Raw genomic sequence first — 20,000 nt, 5'->3', positions numbered from 1 at the left:
GTGGTTCGGCATGAGGCGCGTTACGGCTTCCGCAACTCTCATGGCCTTCGCTGCAACCTGCTGAACGTGCGGCAGCCATGACAGGTGGTCGTGCAACCAAACTCCAAGATAGCGGATGGAGCGCTGGGATTGCACGACTACACCCCTGATGTTGATGCTGACGACCGGATGACGCTTCAGCGTAGATATCAGCGTCATTTCCGTCTTCTCTGGTGCCAACGAAAGATGGTTCCGGTCCAGCCAGTCCGTGATTGCCGCGATGGCTCGTTCAGCAGTCGAGGAAGCGGCCTGGGGTGTCGTTGCAGGGACCAAGACAACAAGGTCATCAGCGTAGCCAATAACCTCGGCCCCCTCCGGCAACTGGACACCCAGGACCCCGTCGTACAGCACGTTCCATAGCGTGGGTCCCAGTATGGAACCCTGCGGAACGCCCGCACTGATGCTCCGCTCGACGGGGCCCTCGCTGGTATCAATAACCAGCCGCCGATCCTCAAAGTAGCTTTTCAGCATCTTCTGCAGCGATGACGGTACCCCCTTGTCCCTCAGCGCGTTGGCAATGGCTTGCCAGGGCGCAGAATTGAAGGCGTTGCGGATGTCTAGTGCCACCACCATCAGGCAGCGCTTGTCTCGGGCGTTGGTACGGCGAAAGGACATGGCCGTCCTGCCCGCTTCGACAACGCGCTGGATCGCACTGATGGTTGATCTGCCTCGCCGGAACCCGTACTGCCCGTCCGACAGCCGTTCTGCTTCCGGTTCCTCCAGGAACTCGTTGAGGCGGTTAAGAATTAGGCGCTCCAACACCTTGCCGAGTGCGTCGAGCATGCACAGCGGCCGGTAGGAGGAGCTTTCCCCGGGAGGCTTGCCAGGCTTTGGCAGCAGTGCCAATCGTTGCCTCTTCCAAGGCGCTGGAAACGCACCCCGGTCAAGGCAGTCCTGGTACAAACGGACGAAGACCTCCGGGTACTTCCTAATGGCCGTCTTAACCGCCGCATTGGGGATACCGTCCAGTCCAGGCGCTTTCCGGTTCGCCATCGATCCCACGATGGACAGCAGCTCGCCTACGGTAACAGGGGTCAGCGGTGATCTCTGCTCCTCGGTGTCTTCGCTGGACGATTCGGCTTCCGGCCAGTCAACAGGCGGATGTGTCGGGAACAGATCGTTAGCTATCCGCTCCAACACGACACGGTCTGTCTCAGGAGGCACGAAACAGCCACGAAGACGAGACATTACCACCCGATAGCCGGCCCCAAACTCGTTGGTTTCCGCCTGTTGAATCAGCTCGTCGAGCTGCGCTCGCTTGCTGGCACGGACAGCCTTCTCCACAGCTCTCCTCGCCGACCGATGATGAGCAGCCATGATGCTACGCTCCTGCAGGTCGGTGGTTCGAAGCATTCGCTCATGCACAGCCGCACACTCCTCCCGAAGACGTAAAATCTCCGGAGTCCACCAGAAAAGGTCTCGATGGGGGTCACGATGTGACATGGTGACGCGCTCCATCGTGTCGTCGCATGCATCTAGCATGGCGTCGACCATCCCCTCCTGGCTGACGGCTCGCTCCGGGAAACCAGCCGTCTGGAGTGCGGCTACGAATGCCTCGGCCGAAAACTGCGTCGTCTTCCATCTACGGCCAGCGTGCCGATAAGTGGTGGATGACGAAGAGGACCCCTGTCCCCGCTGACGATGCTGCTGCTGATGTCGCTGCTGCCTCCCGTTCGAATGACGATGCTGCTGCTGGTGCTGCTGCTGCTGCTGCTGCTGATGCTGCTGCTGCTGCTGCTGCTGGTGTTGCTGCTGTTGTCGTCGCTGCTGCTGGTCAGGAGTTGGAGGCCCCACGGTGAAAAAGATGTACCGGTGGTCCGACGCTGTGTAGTGGCACGAAGCGGTGTTCGCTGCCACCTCCCAAGTGTCCGGACGAGCGATGGATGTGCTAGCGAAAGACACATCCACAACACTGGGAGTGGCGACTCCGTTGCCCACGAACGTCGGGACCGAGCCTTGGTTTAGAACCACAAGCCCGAGCTGCCTGATGGTGTCCAGCAGCTCTTCACCGCGCCGGGTGGTGCGTTGACTACCCCACTCCTCATTCCAGGCGTTGAAATCGCCTGCCAGGACGATACGAGGGTGGGGTTGGGCCTCCAACTCCACAGCCTCTAGAAGTTGCTCGAACTCGCCGGTGTTGAGTCGCGGAGGGGCGTAGCAGCTGATGAACACCACCCCTCCAATCTGCGCAGCAGCCAACCCGGGCATGGCACAGCGCCACACCCGCTGGATCGGAAGGTGGCCGGTTGCCACCACAGCTGCTCTCCCCGACGAATCCGCCGCCCAATTTCCGCTGCCCGCCGGAGGCCGATACACCTCTGACAGCAGCAGCACGTCGACCCGCTTCGTGCGGGCTGTTTGCAGGGCCAGATCCTGAGCGATGCGTCCACCACCCAGGTTGACCTGCATTACCCGCATTACGCCCGCGAATGCTGGTTCTGGCGGCACGATGAGTGGCCCACACGATGGGGCCCCTGGCAGACAATGCACTTAGCTGCCGAAGTGCACTGGCTAATGCGGTGGCCCTCTTCGCCACACTGCAAACACAGACCCGACCGGTCAGACGAGGCACGACAGTTTCGTGCCAGATGCCCCATCAGAAGACAACGGAAGCAACGCTGACGGTCGAGTGGCTTCTTCGGCACTTCGCGGATGCCGCTGACGCATTGGCACAGTGTCAGCTTCTGCCCGATGAGAAGCCGTGCCTTTGCTAGTGGGAGCCGCACTCGAGCTCGTTTCGTGCCATCACGGAGCTCCCAGAGCTCGACACGCGCGATTCCCGGCTCTGCTCCCAGCTTCTCCTTGATGGCGAGCTCCACATCACTCTTCTCGGCCAGAGAGTCAATGTTGGTGACGAGAAGCTCTCCCATCTCCGTCACCACACGGACCACGCCATCCTCACCGAGTGCCAGCTGGATCCGGCGAGCCAGCTCAGCGCTGTCCACATTCTTGCGTAATGGGACGATGAGATGACCTTGCGCGGTCCGACGCCCCATCCCAATATCAGCCCTGACGTCTTGCAGCTCCTGTGATGAGCGCAGCTTCACGTACATCTCCGTCCAGGTTTTGTCCGGACCGGGGACCACCGCGATGCGATCGGGTCGTGCAGGACGCCCCTTGGACTGGGCACGATGCTGCTGATGTTGTTGCTGCTGGCTCTGCTGCTGCTGCTGGCGCATCTGAGGTGGCCGGTATAGCTCCTGATGCGGTTGCTGCTGCTGCTGAGTCGGGCGTTGCGCTCGGCTATTACGACCGTTCAAGACCGTTGCCCAGGTCATCTGCTGCTGCATTGGCTGGAGTTGTGGCCACTGCTGCTGATGTAGCGGTTGCTGCTGCTGACGCTGCTGCTGCTGCTGCTGCTGCTGCTGCTGCTGCTGCTGCTGCTGCTGGCCCATTGCCGACACTGCGACCGTCCGTCGCTGCGGCTGTGGCTGGCTACGCTGCTGCTGCTGCTGCTGCTGCTTCTGCTGCTGCTGCTGCTGCTGCTGCTGCTGCTGCTGCTGCTGCTTCTGCTGATGCTGATGCTGCTGCTGCTGCTGCTGCTGCTTCTGCTGCTGCTGCTGTTGCTGCGAAGCCTTCTTCGCTCGGTTGCGTTGTTGCCGGCTGCGTTTCGTTCTGGCACTGCCCTGGTCACCAGACTGTGCCGAGGAATGTAGTGCCGTCAACGAACGCATTCCTTCCTGAACTGCTTCCAGCATGCACTTTAGAGCAACCTCGCGCTCCCGGCTGAGTCGCAGCTCCTCAGTAAGCGTCTCCACTTGCTTGGCGAGGGTCTCCAGCATCTTGTGCTGAAACTCCTGCGCAGACGCTTCTCCGCCGTCAGGGATCACCACAGTTGTGGATGTCTCCCCTTCTGCTTCCTGCGACGCCACAACCGTCTGCTCCAGGGTGGAGGCATCGGAGAATGCACCATCATCCTCCTCTTCCGATGTTTCAACAGCTTCCGCTGATCCGACCGACCGTGGTGTCACCGGAGAGGGGGAAGGGGTGTCCGACCGCTTCCCGGGAGCTAACAGCGACCGCACTCCGGAACGCAGCACTCGCCCCTCCATTCTGTGCCAGAGGGAATGACCGTCCGTCGTTAAAATCCCTTTGACAAGTTCTCGCAAAAACCGTGAAGAACGGGTTTTTCCGCTCTGGGGGGGTGGTGGTGGGTGGTAGGCAGGTACGGTGCTGTGCTTAGTGATGTCTTCTCACGCCGCGTCGATGGAGGGGTCGGATGCTGGGGTGCAGCCGGAAAATTTGGAAGACCCAAAAGACGCTTTTCCGGGCGTAACTCCCCCAAATGAAGTCCGATCGCCACCGGTCCCACGACGTTTTTGTGCGCGTTGTTGCTGCGCACAACCTTGCCGAAGAAACTGACGCTCTAACTCTCCTGCTTCCCCGGGAAAACAGGGATAACTGGCTTGTGGTCGCCAAGCGTTCATAGCGACGTGACTTTTTGATCCTTCGATGTCGGCTCTTCCTATCATTGTGAAGCAAAATTCCCCAAGCGTAGGATTGTTCACCCTTTCAAGGGAACGTGAGCTGGGTTTAGACCGTCGTGAGACAGGTTAGTTTTACCCTACTGGTGTGTGCTAATACGTGCTATCGTAACGGAACTCCTGTGCAGTACGAGAGGAACCACAGGTACGGACCACTGGCTCAATACTAGTTCGACCGGACTTTGGTATGACGCTACGTCCGCTGGATTATGCCTGAACGCCTCTAAGGTCGTAACCAATCCGAGCTGATAGCGCTTCAAAACCTAATGGGCAATCGGAAGCTAGCGGGCCTAACAACCCTCCGAGATCCGCTGGAACTGCCTCTGCAGCCTGGCGCCTCATCCCCGCTTCATAGACTGGGCCGCATCGCGCGGGGTCGCACTGCACGTGTTAGTACCTGACCATAGGGAACGCCGGTGGCCGCCGACCTCGCCGACCGTGGACTTGACTAGTTTCGATGCCCACCGACCGCCCGCAAACGACGGGACTTCAGGCTAGGAGTTTCAAGTTGTAGAGATGCGTTCGCATCGATCCTCTCAGGCGACCTACGCCTGGTGGTGTTATGGTGGACGCAAGGCACGTCCTGGCCCGGTAGTATGTACAAGAAAATGTACAAGTCCGGGAATACGGGGTGCATCGTATGTAACGTTCGATGTACATATAAAGCCTGGAAGGTGTTGGGATTATATCTGCAACACGGGCATTATCGAAAGATGGTTAAGTGGAGTCACCCAAAGGGTGCCGTGTGTTATAAGGTACGTAATGCACAGTAGAGATACATTGTCGGGAGGTGGAACCCGAAAAATGTACAAGTCCGGGAATACGGGGTGCATCGTATGTAACGTTCGATGTACATATAAAGCCTGGTAGGTGTTGGGATTATATCTGCAACACGGGCATTATCGAAAGATGGTTAAGTGGAGTCACCCAATGGGTGCCGTGCGTTATAAGGTACGTAATGCACAGTAGAGATACATTGTCGGGAGGTGGAACCCGCAAAATGTACAAGTCCGGGAATACGGGGTGCATCGTATGTAACGTTCGATGTACATATAAAGCCTGGTAGGTGTTGGGATTATATCTGCAACACGGGCATTATCGAAAGATGGTTAAGTGGAGTCACCCAATGGGTGCCGTGCGTTATAAGGTACGTAATGCACAGTAGAGATACATTGTCGGGAGGTGGAACCCGAAAAATGTACAAGTCCGGGAATACGGGGTGCATCGTATGTAACGTTCGATGTACATATAAAGCCTGGTAGGTGTTGGGATTATATCTGCAACACGGGCATTATCGAAAGATGGTTAAGTGGAGTCACCCAATGGGTGCCGTGCGTTATCAGGTACGTAATGCACAGTAGAGATACATTGTCGGGAGGTGGAACCCGAAAAATGTACAAGTCCGGGAATACGGGGTGCATCGTATGTAACGTTCGATGTACATATAAAGCCTGGTAGGTGTTGGGATTATATCTGCAACACGGGCATTATCGAAAGATGGTTAAGTGGAGTCACCCAATGGGTGCCGTGCGTTATAAGGTACGTAATGCACAGTAGAGATACATTGTCGGGAGGTGGAACCCGAAAAATGTACAAGTCCGGGAATACGGGGTGCATCGTATGTAACGTTCGATGTACATATAAAGCCTGGTAGGTGTTGGGATTATATCTGCAACACGGGCATTATCGAAAGATGGTTAAGTGGAGTCACCCAATGGGTGCCGTGCGTTATCAGGTACGTAATGCACAGTAGAGATACATTGTCGGGAGGTGGAACCCGAAAAATGTACAAGTCCGGGAATACGGAAAAGTTCCCCATGAAAGGCTGGGGATACAATTATTGATACAAATAATGTGCCTAAGGGTACATTTATTTTTCTAAGTCCCAGAAATCCGTCACTGAACATCACGACTTACAAACACATCTTCCCCCGGTCCTCCCATATACGGCACGGGGACAAGTATGAAGAATGAAAATCATGTTTGTATGGAACATATAATGTGCCTGAGAGCACATTTTTTTTCTAAGTCCCAGAAATCCGTCACTGAACATCACGACTTACGAAGACATGTTCCCCCGGTCCTCCCATATACGGCACGGGGACAAGTATGAAGAATGAAAATCATGTGTGTATGAAACATATAATGTGCCTGAGAGCACATTTTTTTTCTAAGTCCCAGAAATCCGTCACTGAACATCACGACTTACGAAGACATGTTCCCCCGGTCCTCCCATGTACGGCACGGGGACAAGTATGAAGAATGAAAATCATGTGTGTATGAAACATATAATGTGCCTGAGAGCACATTTTTTTTTCTAAGTCCCAGAAATCCGTCACTGAACATCACGACTTACGAAGACATGTTCCCCCGGTCCTCCCATATACGGCACCGGGACAAGTATGAACAATGAAAATCATGTGTGTATGAAACATATAATGTGCCTGAGAGCACATTTTTTTCTAAGTCCCAGAAATCCGTCACTGAACATCACGACTTACAAACACATCTTCCCCCGGTCCTCCCATATACGGCACCGGGACAAGTATGAAGTATGAAAATTTTTGGTCACAGCGTGAAATCCCTCTAATGATCATGAAAATAGCATCGGATCACTTATCTGACCATAAAAAGTGAACCAAAACCCTATTTGGACAAACTTTTTGGTCCTATGAAAAATTCACTTTTCATATATGTCATGGTCGAAAATTTTCTAAGTCCCAAAAAATCACTTATTCTCGAATATCTCGAAAACTACGTATCGGACAGGGGTCAACCAAGGTGTTTTAGAAAGGTCTTTACAAGCTCTATTTAATGAGCCATAGCGACTTTCAAGTGATTTTTTGACACTTTTTCGCATATCGGCATCCTTGGTTCCCATACTGGCCATAGGCCATAGGGCACCGAACGGCCAACTTTTGGTCCGGGGGTGAAATTTTTTTTTCACGAGATTTTGATGAAAATGGCTTCGGAACGCGTTTCTAATAATGAAAAGTGAAACCAAACAGTATTTGCGAAGAAAAAATTGTCCTATGAAAAAATCACTTTTTCTTAGGGTACGGGTCAAAAATTTTCTAAGTCCCAAAAAATCACTTATTCTCGAATATCTCGAAAACTACGTATCGGACAGGGGTCAACCAAGGTGTTTTAGAAAGGTCTTTACAAGCTCTATTTAATGAGCCATAGCGACTTTCAAGTGATTTTTTGACACTTTTTCGCATATCGGCATCCTTGGTTCCCATACTGGCCATAGGCCATAGGGCACCGAACGGCCAACTTTTGGTCCGGGGGTGAAATTTTTTTTTCACGAGATTTTGATGAAAATGGCTTCGGAACGCGTTTCTAATAATGAAAAGTGAAACCAAACAGTATTTGCGAAGAAAAAATTGTCCTATGAAAAAATCACTTTTTCTTAGGGTACGGGTCAAAAATTTTCTAAGTCCCAAAAAATCACTTATTCTCGAATATCTCGAAAACTACTTATCGGACAGGGGTCAACCAAGGTGTTTTAGAAAGGTCTTTACAAGCTCTATTTAATGAGCCATAGCGACTTTCAAGTGATTTTTTGACACTTTTTCGCATATCGGCATCCTTGGTTCCCATACTGGCCATAGGCCATAGGGCACCGAACGGCCAACTTTTGGTCCGGGGGTGAAATTTTTTTTTCACGAGATTTTGATGAAAATGGCTTCGGAACGCGTTTCTAATAATGAAAAGTGAAACCAAACAGTATTTGCGAAGAAAAAATTGTCCTATGAAAAAATCACTTTTTCTTAGGGTACGGGTCAAAAATTTTCTAAGTCCCAAAAAATCACTTATTCTCGAATATCTCGAAAACTACTTATCGGACAGGGGTCAACCAAGGTGTTTTAGAAAGGTCTTTACAAGCTCTATTTAATGAGCCATAGCGACTTTCAAGTGATTTTTTGACACTTTTTCGCATATCGGCATCCTTGGTTCCCATACTGGCCATAGGCCATAGGGCACCGAACGGCCAACTTTTGGTCCGGGGGTGAAATTTTTTTTTCACGAGATTTTGATGAAAATGGCTTCGGAACGCGTTTCTAATAATGAAAAGTGAAACCAAACAGTATTTGCGAAGAAAAAATTGTCCTATGAAAAAATCACTTTTTCTTAGGGTACGGGTCAAAAATTTTCTAAGTCCCAAAAAATCACATTTTCTCGAATATCTCGAAAACTACTTATCGGACAGGGGTCAACCAAGGTGTTTTAGAAAGGTCTCAACAAGCTCTAAATAATGGGCCATAGCGACTTTTTAGTGATTTTTTGACAAATTTTGTCATATCGGCATCCCGAGTTCCCATACTGGCCATAGGCCATGGGGCCCCGAACGAAAAAATTTTGGTCCGAGGGTCAAAATTTTTTTTCTCATAAATTTGTTCAAAACGCCGTCGGAACGCGCCTTAGATCATGAAAAGTGAAAAGAAACAGTATTTTGCAAAAGTTGGGGTGGCCTATGACTTACATGGCCACGTCCTAGGTCCGAGTTCCCGAGGTCGTGTTCTTCAGTGGCGGAAAAAAATGGCCACTTGTGGGAGATGCAAAATGTTCATTTTGTATTATAGGGGACACACTATCGAAGCGAAAATTTCAGAAATGGCCTAAAACGTGAAGAAATGATGGGGTATGTACGAAAAGAAGGTTTTTATGGTCAAACGGTGAAAATTTTTTTTTTATGAAAAATTTTGGTCTCCCACCGTTCATGAATTTCTAGGACCAAAAATCGAAAAATTTGAAAACTTCACGATCGAAAGGGAAACGCATATGTGGTGTTCCTAGGTGTGTACGGTGTACGAAAAACGGGTTCACGATGAGATATCAGGCAAATAAGTGGACCTAAAGTGAGTTATACGGGTAAGACGAGGTGTCCAAAGACCGAAATAGGGGTACCAACTGAGAACGAAATGAAGGTCCCCGAAGTCGCCATACAAGTTATAGGAGGTGTCCAAAGTACGAAAAGAGTTCCATATTCGGCTGTTCCTACTATATGGTTCCCTGATTGCTGCTCCAAGGAGTAGTGAGGAAGTGTCCAAAGGTCTGTTGGGGGTATCGAGGTGATACCCTCGACGGACAATATGCACGAAAAGTGGTTCGATGATCTATCCTGTAGGTCGTACGGCAGCCATACCCGGCTGGAAGTACCGCGGTAATTCCGCAATAAAACGTTCGCCAGACGAACAAACAAATTGAATTAGCTCATCGTAGTGTACGGAAACGAAACGAAAATGTAAGGTGATTAGGGATCCGGGAGCAATCTCGCGATCCCATGGTTCGGTGTAAGAAATGATACGAAGTGTTCATAAGTCTCCTCTGGAGGCAGAACCATCGTAGCAAAGTTCGGGAACCCAAGGGTCACAAAAACTCGTAGGACGATATCCACGAATAATCGGGGACTTGTGGGGACTACCGTGCCCTGACAAGTCAACTACACCTTAACTGGTGATGGTCGTCCTACGGGGACCTGCGGGGAACAAAAGGGTCACAAAAACTCGTAGGACAATATCTCCGAATAATCGGGGACTTGTGGGGACCACCGTGCCCTGACAAGTCAACTACACCTTAACTGGTGATGGTTGTCCTACGGGGACCTGCCGGGAACCCAAGGGTCACAAAAACTCGTAGGACGATATCCACGAATAATCGGGGACTTGTGGGGACTACCGTGCCCTGACAAGTCAACTACACCTTAACTGGTGATGGTCGTCCTACGGGGACCTGCGGGGAGCAAAAGGAGTCAGAAACAATCGTAGGACGATATCCACGAATAATCGGGGACTTGTGGGGACTACCGTGCCCTGACAAGTCAACTACACCTTAACTGGTGATGGTCGTCCTACGGGGACCTTCAGGGAGCCGCAGTAAGTCGCAGGTCGTATGCGAGCCTTGATTGGTCCTGTTGGGGGCGTGCGGGGTGTAATGCCTCGGTACGTCAAATGTTGGTGTACGATGTACATCGATAATCTGACATCCTCCTGAACAACCTTTGCTCGTGTGGTTATTGGCGCTGTGGAGTCGGTGTACTGCCGCAGGTCAATGAGAGTGGTCACAACAAAGATTGTGTCACCTGATGAACGTAGAAAGAGAGTCTGCGGGGACTGGTGCCCTGGTAGACAAAAAATATCGAACAAGCAATTGACGAAGACGAATTCTGGTTGATCCTACCAGTAATATACGCTTGTCTCAAAGGTTAAGCCATGCATGTCTAAGTACAAACATAAATGAATGTGAAACCGCATAAGGCTCAGTACAACAGCCATAATTCACAAGATCATCCACCCATCAGTTACTTGGATAACTGTGGAAAAGCCAGAGCTAATACATGCAACATGCCGGGACCGCTGTCCGCTTGCGGGCGGTGGAACTGGTGCACTTATTAGTAAAACCAATCGCCTCCGGGCGGCTTGAGTTGAAGTCTGGATAAGGATGCCGATCGTATGGTCGCTTGACCGACGACAGATCTTGCAAATGTCTGCCCTATCAACTATTGATGGTAGTGTAGAGGACTACCATGGTTGCGACGGGTAACGGGGAATCAGGGTTCGATTCCGGAGAGGGAGCCTGAGAAATGGCTACCACATCCAAGGAAGGCAGCAGGCGCGTAAATTACCCAATCCCGGCACGGGGAGGTAGTGACGAGAAATAACAATATGGACCTCTCTAACGATGGTCCATAATTGGAATGAATTGAGCATAAATCCTTCAATAAGGATCAAGTGGAGGGCAAGTCTGGTGCCAGCAGCCGCGGTAATTCCAGCTCCACTAGCGTATATTAAAGTTGTTGCGGTTAAAACGTTCGAAGTTGATTCCCCGTCCAGACACGCGACCGCCGCGGGCGCCCGGCACACGCCGGATACGTTCGTGCGCGAGCTCGCGGCTGCGACTCACAATGGTGTGCCTGGGCGTCAACCTCGTGATCGGTCGGGCACGTCCCGAGCCGGTGCGTGGTGCCCGGGCAGCTCCCATTTACCTTGAACAAATTAGAGTGCTTCAAGCAGGCTAGTACAAAAGCGTCCACACCCGCCCAGGGTTGGCGTTGGCCGAGAATAATCTTGCATGGAATAATGGAACATGACCTCGGTCTGAGTCTTTTGGTTGGTTTTGTATAGACCCAGAGGTAATGATTAACAGAAGTAGTTGGGGGCATTGGTATTACGGCGCGAGAGGTGAAATTCGTAGACCGTCGTAGGACCAACTGAAGCGAAAGCGTTTGCCATGGATGCTTTCATTAATCAAGAACGAAAGTTAGAGGATCGAAGGCGATTAGATACCGCCCTAGTTCTAACCGTAAACGATGCCAATCAGCAATTGGGAGACGCTACTACATTCGGTGCTCTCAGTAGCTTCCGGGAAACCAAAATCGGGTTCCGGGGGAAGTATGGTTGCAAAGTTGAAACTTAAAGGAATTGACGGAAGGGCACCACAAGAAGTGGAGCTTGCAGAGGCGAGCTGTCAAAGGAAGCAAGCGGACGCTTTCCGTGAGCTCCTTATGATATAGTGTTTTTCGTTTAAAAAACTTACAAAGTGGTGGTGCAAATTTGTTAGAGTGGTGTACGAACACATATTTTGCGCAAACACCGTGAAGTTTTGGTGAAAAACAGTGGAAAAACGTCGATTTTGGCACACAAACATTGCGTCGTGCACCGGTGCGTGTGGCCACGAAGGGTGCGTGTGTGGTTCCGTTAGTGCGTGCGAGCGTAGCGCTCCCTTTCGGTGCGGTTGAAGGGGAGCCCGCAGCCGCTGTGCAGCGTATTTTGTTACGGACAGGAGCGGAACAGTGATAAAACATTACCCCCTAACGAGGGAAGAAACATTCAGTGAAAAACAGTGCGGAAAAGTGCGTTGACCAGCAAGCAGATACCACGTGCTAAGGGCACGTGAACTTAGCACGTAAGGGCTTGGCTGTGTCGGTGAGTGCGTGCGTAGGGTGACGTGCCGTGGTTTGACGTCTGGACAGTGGGCACACCATCGGTCATCCCGGTTGTTGTCCTGGGAGAATTCCCCCCTAGTGCCACCAGCGCCCTCTATGGGGCACTAGCGGAAGTTTCTCCGGAGACACAAACCAAAAGCTCCGCACAAACAAGCGTGCTATAATCAAATGCGGGCTGCATACCGGCCAGGCGCACGTGTCCAGTGACTTTAACGCTGGACAAAGCGACGAACCGTGCAGCAGCATAATGTCGGGAGTAGAGAGCGATGATTCGGTGGAGGTGGTCCCCGAAATCATCAAGACAAAGAAAAGGAGACTTTCTCCGCGCGTAGTGGTGACACCCCTGGAATTGTCGCCAGGGACGATGTCGTCACTACGGAGCTCTCAGGGGGCACCCAAGCCAGCCCCGAGAACACCGTTGGAAGAGCCGGACGAGGGAGCGCGGAAGCGTACCGCCCCCGCCCCGACGCCGTCGCCGAGGAGGTCTATGTCTCCTGAGATGCTGGCACCAGCCGCATCGGAGCCGACCAGCTTCCCGACGGCAGAAGTGTCGGACAGACATGCGCGGCAGTACGAGCGGGTGTTGGAGAAGCTCGAGGAGCTTACCGCTCTTTACCGAAAGAGCCAGGAGGAGAATTCGAGGCTCCGTGCGGAGCTCGATATATATCGAACGGGGGTGCGAACCGTTGTGCAGCTGGAGAATTCAGCGACTGGCGTGCGCTTGGGAAACCAAGCCTCTTCCAAGTTGCAGCCCAGCAAAAGGACACTCAGGCGCTCTCAGCAGAGGGAGAGAGCCGAGGCACGCCAGTCGCAGGGTCCTGCCCAGCATCGCATGCTGGAACTGCAGGAGCAGCTGCGCCGTGAGATCCAGGAGGAAGAGAAGCAGATGAGGGCGAGGAGCGGGCACGGGCAGCGGTCCCAGCCCCTGCAACAGCCGTACGACTTTCCGGCATCGGAAACCAGGCGGCAGCAGCAGCAATCCTACCGTGACGCCCTGGTAGGTGGTTGGCAGGTTGTGGGGAAGCGGCAAAAGGCCCAGCCTTCAGCTGCACCTCAGCAGCGGCAGCGGCCGCAACCAGCAACCAAGAGCCAACGCCCCGCACAGGCAAACCGGCGGACGAAAAGGCGACGACCAGACGCCATTCTGGTGGTTCCAGCACCGGGGGTCTCCTTCGCCGAGATGTACCGACCCATCCGGACGAGCCCGGCCCTGGAGGATGTCCAGCACTGCATCCGTATCGGCAAGCGGACACCGAAGGGGAACCTTCGGATGGAGCTGGCACGGGACATGGACTCGGCGGCGCTGTGCAGCCGCATTCAGTCCACGCTGGGAGAGCTGGGATCCGCCAGGGTCCTGACGGAGATGGCGGAGGTTGTTCTGAAAAACGTCGACAACCTCACGGAGGAGGAGACGATCAGGGAGGCGTTGAAGGCGGCACTCGCCAAGGAGCCAGCGGTGGCCTCGCTTCGCATCTGGGAGCGGGCAGATGCCACAAAGCGGGCCCGCGTGCGGCTACCGCGAGTGGAAGCGGAAGCCCTGCTCCAAAAAGATCGCCTTATTATAGACTACTCCTCGTGTCGGCTGGAGGAGGCCCCCAGGCTGGAGGCGGCAAAGCGCCGTTGCTTCCGGTGCCTGGAAAGGGGCCACATGGCAGCGGACTGCGTCGGGCCCGATCGCAGCAACTGCTGCATCAGATGCGGAGCTCCTGGCCATCGGGCGGCCAGCTGCAGCAGTGCGGTTAGCTGCATTCGGTGTGGAGGACCACATCGAATTGCAGCGCACGGCTGCAGGGGAGCTAACCTTCCCCCCCGCCGCTAAGCATGTCTGTGGGGAGCCACCTCCAGGTCCTGCAGGTTAACACCAACAGGAGTCGGAGTGCGCAGGACCTGGCTCTCCACACAATGCGGACGGAGCGGGTGGACGTTATGGTGGTGTGCGAGCTGAGTTCGGTTCCGGACGGGAACGCAAACTGGGTGGTGGACCGCGACAGGCTGGTGGCCATTGTCGCGAGCGGATACTCCCACCCGGTTCAGCGGATCTGGAGCTCGAGTTTTCCCGGCATCGTGGCGGCGGACGTGGCAGGCGTCACGATCATAGCGTGTTACGCGTCGCCAAGCATCGGGGTTCCCCAGTTTGTCGAGATGCTGCAACGCATTGAGGTGCTCGCCTCAGGACGCCCCCGAGTGTTGCTTGCCGGCGACTTCAACGCCTGGCATAGCGCCTGGGGCAGCAGCAGGACCAACGCGAAGGGCGAGGAACTGCTACAGCTGGCGGAGGGTCTCGGGCTCGACGTCCTGAACCTGGGGAGGGAAGCCACCTTCCTCGGGAACGGCGTCGCTCGCCCGAGCATTGTGGACGTCGCCTTCGCCAGTACTTCCATCAGCAGGCAGGACCTCGTCGGGGACCCCGACAGGCAATGGAGGATGCTGGGAACTTACTCATTCAGCGACCACCGGTACATCCGCTTCGAGGTGGGGGAAAGGCCGGCGGCAACGAGCCGCAACTCTACGGGAGCAGAAGCAGCACCAGCAGTGAGAGCAGCGGGCAGACGCTGGCGGGCAAAGGAGTTTAGCCGGGAGCTGTTCGACATCGCGTTGCGGGCAGCCAACTTCGTGGAGGAGGCCACGGACCCTGAGGGCCTGACCCGAACCCTGAGCCGGGCGTGCAGCGAGATCATGGCGGAGGTTTCCCCGTCAGTCGGCCACACAGGACGTCCGGCGTACTGGTGGACACCAGAAATCGGCCGGCTACGGGAGAACTGCCGCCTGGCTTGGGAACGGTACAGCAGGGTACCGACTAGCGACACGGCAGCCCGCAGAACAGCTTCTGCACGGCACCAGGAGGCCCGCCAGCTGCTGACAGCTGAGATCCGGGCTAGCAAGCGGGACCGTTACAATGAGTTTCTGCAACACCTGGAGGATGATGAGACGGGTAGGTGGCAGGGGGAGCTCCTGCGACGGCTCGGAGGGAGCCGCGTCGCACAAGAACGCGATCCGGCCGTTCTGCAGCGCATTGTGGACGCGCTGTGCCCGAACCACCCCCCTGTTGCCTGGCCTACCATCGAATCGGACGGCGTCGACATCAGGCCAGTGACGGAGCAGGAGTTGCTCGACATCGCAGCTGGCCTGAACCCTCGGAAGGCGCCCGGTCTGGATGGACTGCCGAACGCTGCCCTTTCGGCTGCCATCCGGGCGCATCCGACGACGTTCGCGAGGCTCCTCCAGGAGCAGATGGATGCTGGCCGCTTCCCGCGGCAATGGAGGAAGGCGAAGCTGGTGCTGCTTCCCAAACCGGGAAAACCCCCGGGCGAGCCGTCATCGGTGAGACCGGTGATGTTGCTGGACACGCCCGGCAAGGTGTACGAGCGAGTACTGCTGAACCGCCTGAACGACCACATCGAGATGCCGACGGAGCCGCTCCTCTCCGAATACCAGTTCGGCTTTCGGCGTGGTCGGTCGACACTTCAGGCGGTTGGGCTGGTGATGGAGGCTGCCAGATCTGCGATGAGTTTCGGGCGAACGAATAGACGCGACAAGCGCTGCCTGCTTGTCGTTGCTCTGGACGTCCGTAACGCCTTCAATTCCGCAGACTGGCAGGCCATAGCACTGGCGCTGCAGACCAAAGGAGTGCCCTCAGGACTGCGCAGCATCCTGCAGGAGTACTTCTCCGACCGTGAGCTGACGTATGATACCAGCTCCGGTCCGGTAACACGCCGAGTAACGGCAGGTGTTCCGCAGGGGTCCATTCTGGGCCCCACCCTGTGGAATATCCTGTACGACGGCGTGTTCGGAGTGCAGCTGCCGGAAGGTGCATCCGTCATCGGCTTTGCGGACGACCTGGCAGTACTCGCCAAGGGGTGTACACCGGAGGAGGCGGCAGGTGTAGCGGAGGAAGCTGTGGCAGCGATTTCCGCCTGGATGGAGCAACATCGGTTGCAGCTGGCCCCGGAAAAGACGGAGATCGTCCTCATCTCCAGTCTGCGTCGGGGCCATCCAGCGGTGCCCGTAGTGATCAACGGCGTCGAGGTCCGCTCGAAGCCGGCGATACGCTACCTCGGGGTCATGCTTCACGACCACCTCTCGTGGAAGCCACACGTCGAGAAGGCCACCGCAAAGGCACTCCGTGTGGTGAAGCTGGCCACCGGCGTGATGTCCAACCACGCCGGACCGAGGATGGCTAAACGTCGGCTGCTGGCAGCAGTGGCGGACTCGGTTGTGCGATACGCGGCACCCATCTGGGCGGAGGCGGTGAAGTTCCAGTGGTGCAGGCGGAAACTGGAGCAGCTGCAGCGACCTTTGGCGAAAGGTGTCGCCAGGACCTTCCGTACCGTCGGCTACGACACGGCGGTAGTGCTGGCTGGACTGGTCCCGCTACACCTGCAGGTGGACGAGATCGCGCGGTGCTATACCAGGCATCAACGGGCGTTGCAGAGGCGGGTGCTGATAGACAAGGAGGTCATCAAGCGGCTGGAGCACTCGGCAACCATAAGACAGTGGCAGACATCGTGGGACCAGGATGCCGCTCATCCGACCGCGAGCAGGTTCCTACGATGGGCTCACCGCGTGCTGCCGGATATTGCCGGCTGGGTAGGTAGGAAGCACGGCGAGGTTGATTTCTTCCTTAGCCAGGTACTCTCCGGACATGGCTTCTTCCGGGAGTACCTACATGCTATGGGTTTCACCTCTGCCCCGACCTGCCCCTTCTGCGCCGACAACACCGTGGAGTCGGCAGAGCACGTGGTGTTCCACTGTCCGAGGTTCGCCGACACGAGAGTGCAGTTCCTGACGGACGCGGACGGCGTCGTCATTTCCCCCGATGAGCTGGAGCGTTTTCTGCTGTCGAGCCCGGAGGCTTGGCAGCGAACGGCCACGGCAGCACGGCGGATCTGCAGCTTCCTACAACAAAGGTGGCTGGAGCAGCAGGTTGCCGAAAACGCGGCCATCGCTGGCGGGATCGTTTCCGCCAATGAGCTGGCGGAACGCGTTCGGCAACAGGTCCGCCGTGAAGCCAGAAACGCTGGCCAACGGCGAAGACGCCGGCAACGGCAGACATCCGCCATCGGGGAGATGGACATGGACCAACAACAGCACCCGTCCAATCAGCAGCAGGAGAGTCAACGCCCAGTTCGGCCCGAACGGGTTCCGCCATCGGCCGAAGTGTTACTTCGTCGTCGGCTAAGGCGGAACCAACGGCAGCGGGAATACCGCGCCCAATTACGCGCGGGTACATTGCCGCCATTGCGTTCGGGCCGAACTCGCCGAAGCAGAGCACCGCCGACGGAGGAGGAGCTAGCCCGACGACGGGCCAACAGGCGCGCGCGAGAACGCCAACGCCGCCACGAGCGACAGGATCGCCATCGCGGCTTAATGTCGGCCGACGTAGAAGCCGCCATCGCGACCACCAACACGTCTACGCGTTGAGTGGGAGCGGTTACGGCCGAAACGATCGGCCAGTCAGCGAGCGTGCGAAAACACGACCGGGCGAGACCGGCATTTTGCCGTCTCCGCTTTGTGCGGTCGTTCGTTCTAGCACAGTCGGGCGAGAGAGAGCGCGCGTGCGCTCGGTTCGGGTACGTTCGGCATTTTGCGTCGTCCGCTTTGTGCGGATGTTCGTACCCGACCAGCAGTAGGAGAGAGAGCGTGCGCGTGCACGGTGAGAGTTAGGTCCGTCTTGTTCGTTTACGTTTTGTGCGGATGTTTGTTTTGTCCCACCGTAAGCGTCAAAGTGTTAGCGTGATTATGTGTGTGCATGTGTGTGTGCGTACATACTCATCGTTAGTATAGGAAAAAATGGAGACTCGACGAACCGCGGGCACGCCCGCTTCGTTAATGTTAGGTGTGTAAATGTAAGTCCTTCATTTTTAATGTTGCGTTTACGATTAGCTAGGCGGGGCGCGTGCCCTTACTAAATGTAGTCAGGGACGCCATTGCAGCCGGTGGCTACGCCTCCGTCGGGAAGGCCGCCGGCAATGGAGAGGTTTATTCGTTTTATAATTGTTCATGCGTGTTTCTGTATCGTTTATTGTTTATAAATAAGTAACGCGGCAAAACATTTATAAATTTAAATGAATAAACGAATGCAATTTAAAAAAAAAAAAAAGAAGTGGAGCTTGCGGCTTAATTTGACTCAACACGGGAAAACTTACCAGGTCCGAACTTATCGAGGTAAGACAGATTAAGAGCTCTTTCTCAAATTTAAGGGTAGTGGTGCATGGCCGTTCTTAGTTCGTGGAATGATTTGTCTGGTTAATTCCGATAACGAACGCGACTCAAACAAGCTAACTAGAACGCTGTCAGCAGTGTGCCTCCGGGCGCACCTGACGTTACGGGGCGGCGGCGCCTTCGCGGGCGGTCGTCGCACTAGTTTGCCCTGCTTAGCGGGACAACTTGTGTTTAGCAAGGTGAGAGTGAGCGATAACAGGTCCGTGATGCCCTTAGATGTTCTGGGCTGCACGCGTGCTACAATGTGGGCAGCAGCGTGTTCTCGCCAATAGGCGCCCCCATTCCGAGAGGAACGGGAAATCACCCAAATGCTCATTTAGTTGGGATTGGGGACTGCAACGGTCCCCATGAACCTGGAATTTCTAGTAAGTGCTAGTCATTAGCTAGCGCTGATTACGTCCCTGCCCTTTGTACACACCGCCCGTCGCTACTACCGATGGATTATTTAGTGAGGTCTCTGGAGGCATACCTTCCGCGGTTCCTTCGTGAGCTGCAGTTGGCACGGCCGAAGTTGACCGAACTTGATGATTTAGAGGAAGTAAAAGTCGTAACAAGGTTTCCGTAGGTGAACCTGCGGAAGGATCATTACCGATCAAACAAGTCCGGGAGTGAGGTTGCCAAACGCATCGTCGGCATCACATGCTGACGCGCACGCTACAACCACAAGATGGTGTAGCACACTTGGTAGAGTTGAGCGAAAGCAACTCTTTCAAAGGGATACACATACCACTGACTCGGCGCAGGTCAGTAAAGACGCACACTTTGGCAGTACCGGGTACCTTATACACTGACTGATTGTCGTGTCACAAAGGGGTGATCGACAGTCGCACTTTGGCGTGCTCGGCTCCGCAACCGTCGGGGCCGTGGGCGCCTGCAGTGTGGTACTAGGGAACCAGAGTTGTGTGTTGGTTTGTGTATAATGGACATATCATTACCCATCAAACAAGTCCGAGAGTGAGGTTGCCAAACGCATCGTCGGCACAATATGCTGACGCGCACGCTACAACCACAAGATGGTGTAGCACACTTGGTAGAGTTGAGCGAAAGCAACTCTTTCAAAGGGATACACATACCACTGCCTCGGCGAAGGTCAGTAAAGATGCACACTTTGGTAGTACCGGGTACCTTATACACTGACTGATTGTCGTGTCACAACGGGGTGATCGACAGTCGCACTTTGGCGTGCTCGGCTCCGCAACCGTCGGGGCCGTGGGCGCCTGCAGTGTGGTACTAGGGAACCAGAGTTGTGTGTTGGTATGTGTATAATGGATGGATGGACTTCGGTTCCATTCATCAACTAGTTCGGT

General features: G+C 54.7%; 1 protein-coding gene across 1 annotated transcript; it reads right to left on the bottom strand.

Annotated features, from left to right (window-relative positions):
- Nucleotides 1–2,456: 2,456 nt before the first annotated feature.
- LOC118516808 lies at nucleotides 2,457–3,092 on the bottom strand. The gene has a single exon (XM_036062688.1). The coding sequence runs from the start codon at nucleotides 3,090–3,092 to the stop codon at nucleotides 2,457–2,459; it is 636 nt and encodes a 211-aa protein (XP_035918581.1).
- Between the last annotated feature and the right edge of the window lie 16,908 nt (nucleotides 3,093–20,000).

Source organism: Anopheles stephensi, unplaced genomic scaffold (genome assembly GCF_013141755.1).
Source record: "Anopheles stephensi strain Indian unplaced genomic scaffold, UCI_ANSTEP_V1.0 ucontig396, whole genome shotgun sequence".
Lineage (NCBI taxonomy): Eukaryota > Metazoa > Arthropoda > Insecta > Diptera > Culicidae > Anopheles > Anopheles stephensi.
This window is presented reverse-complemented; position numbering and strand designations above follow the sequence as displayed.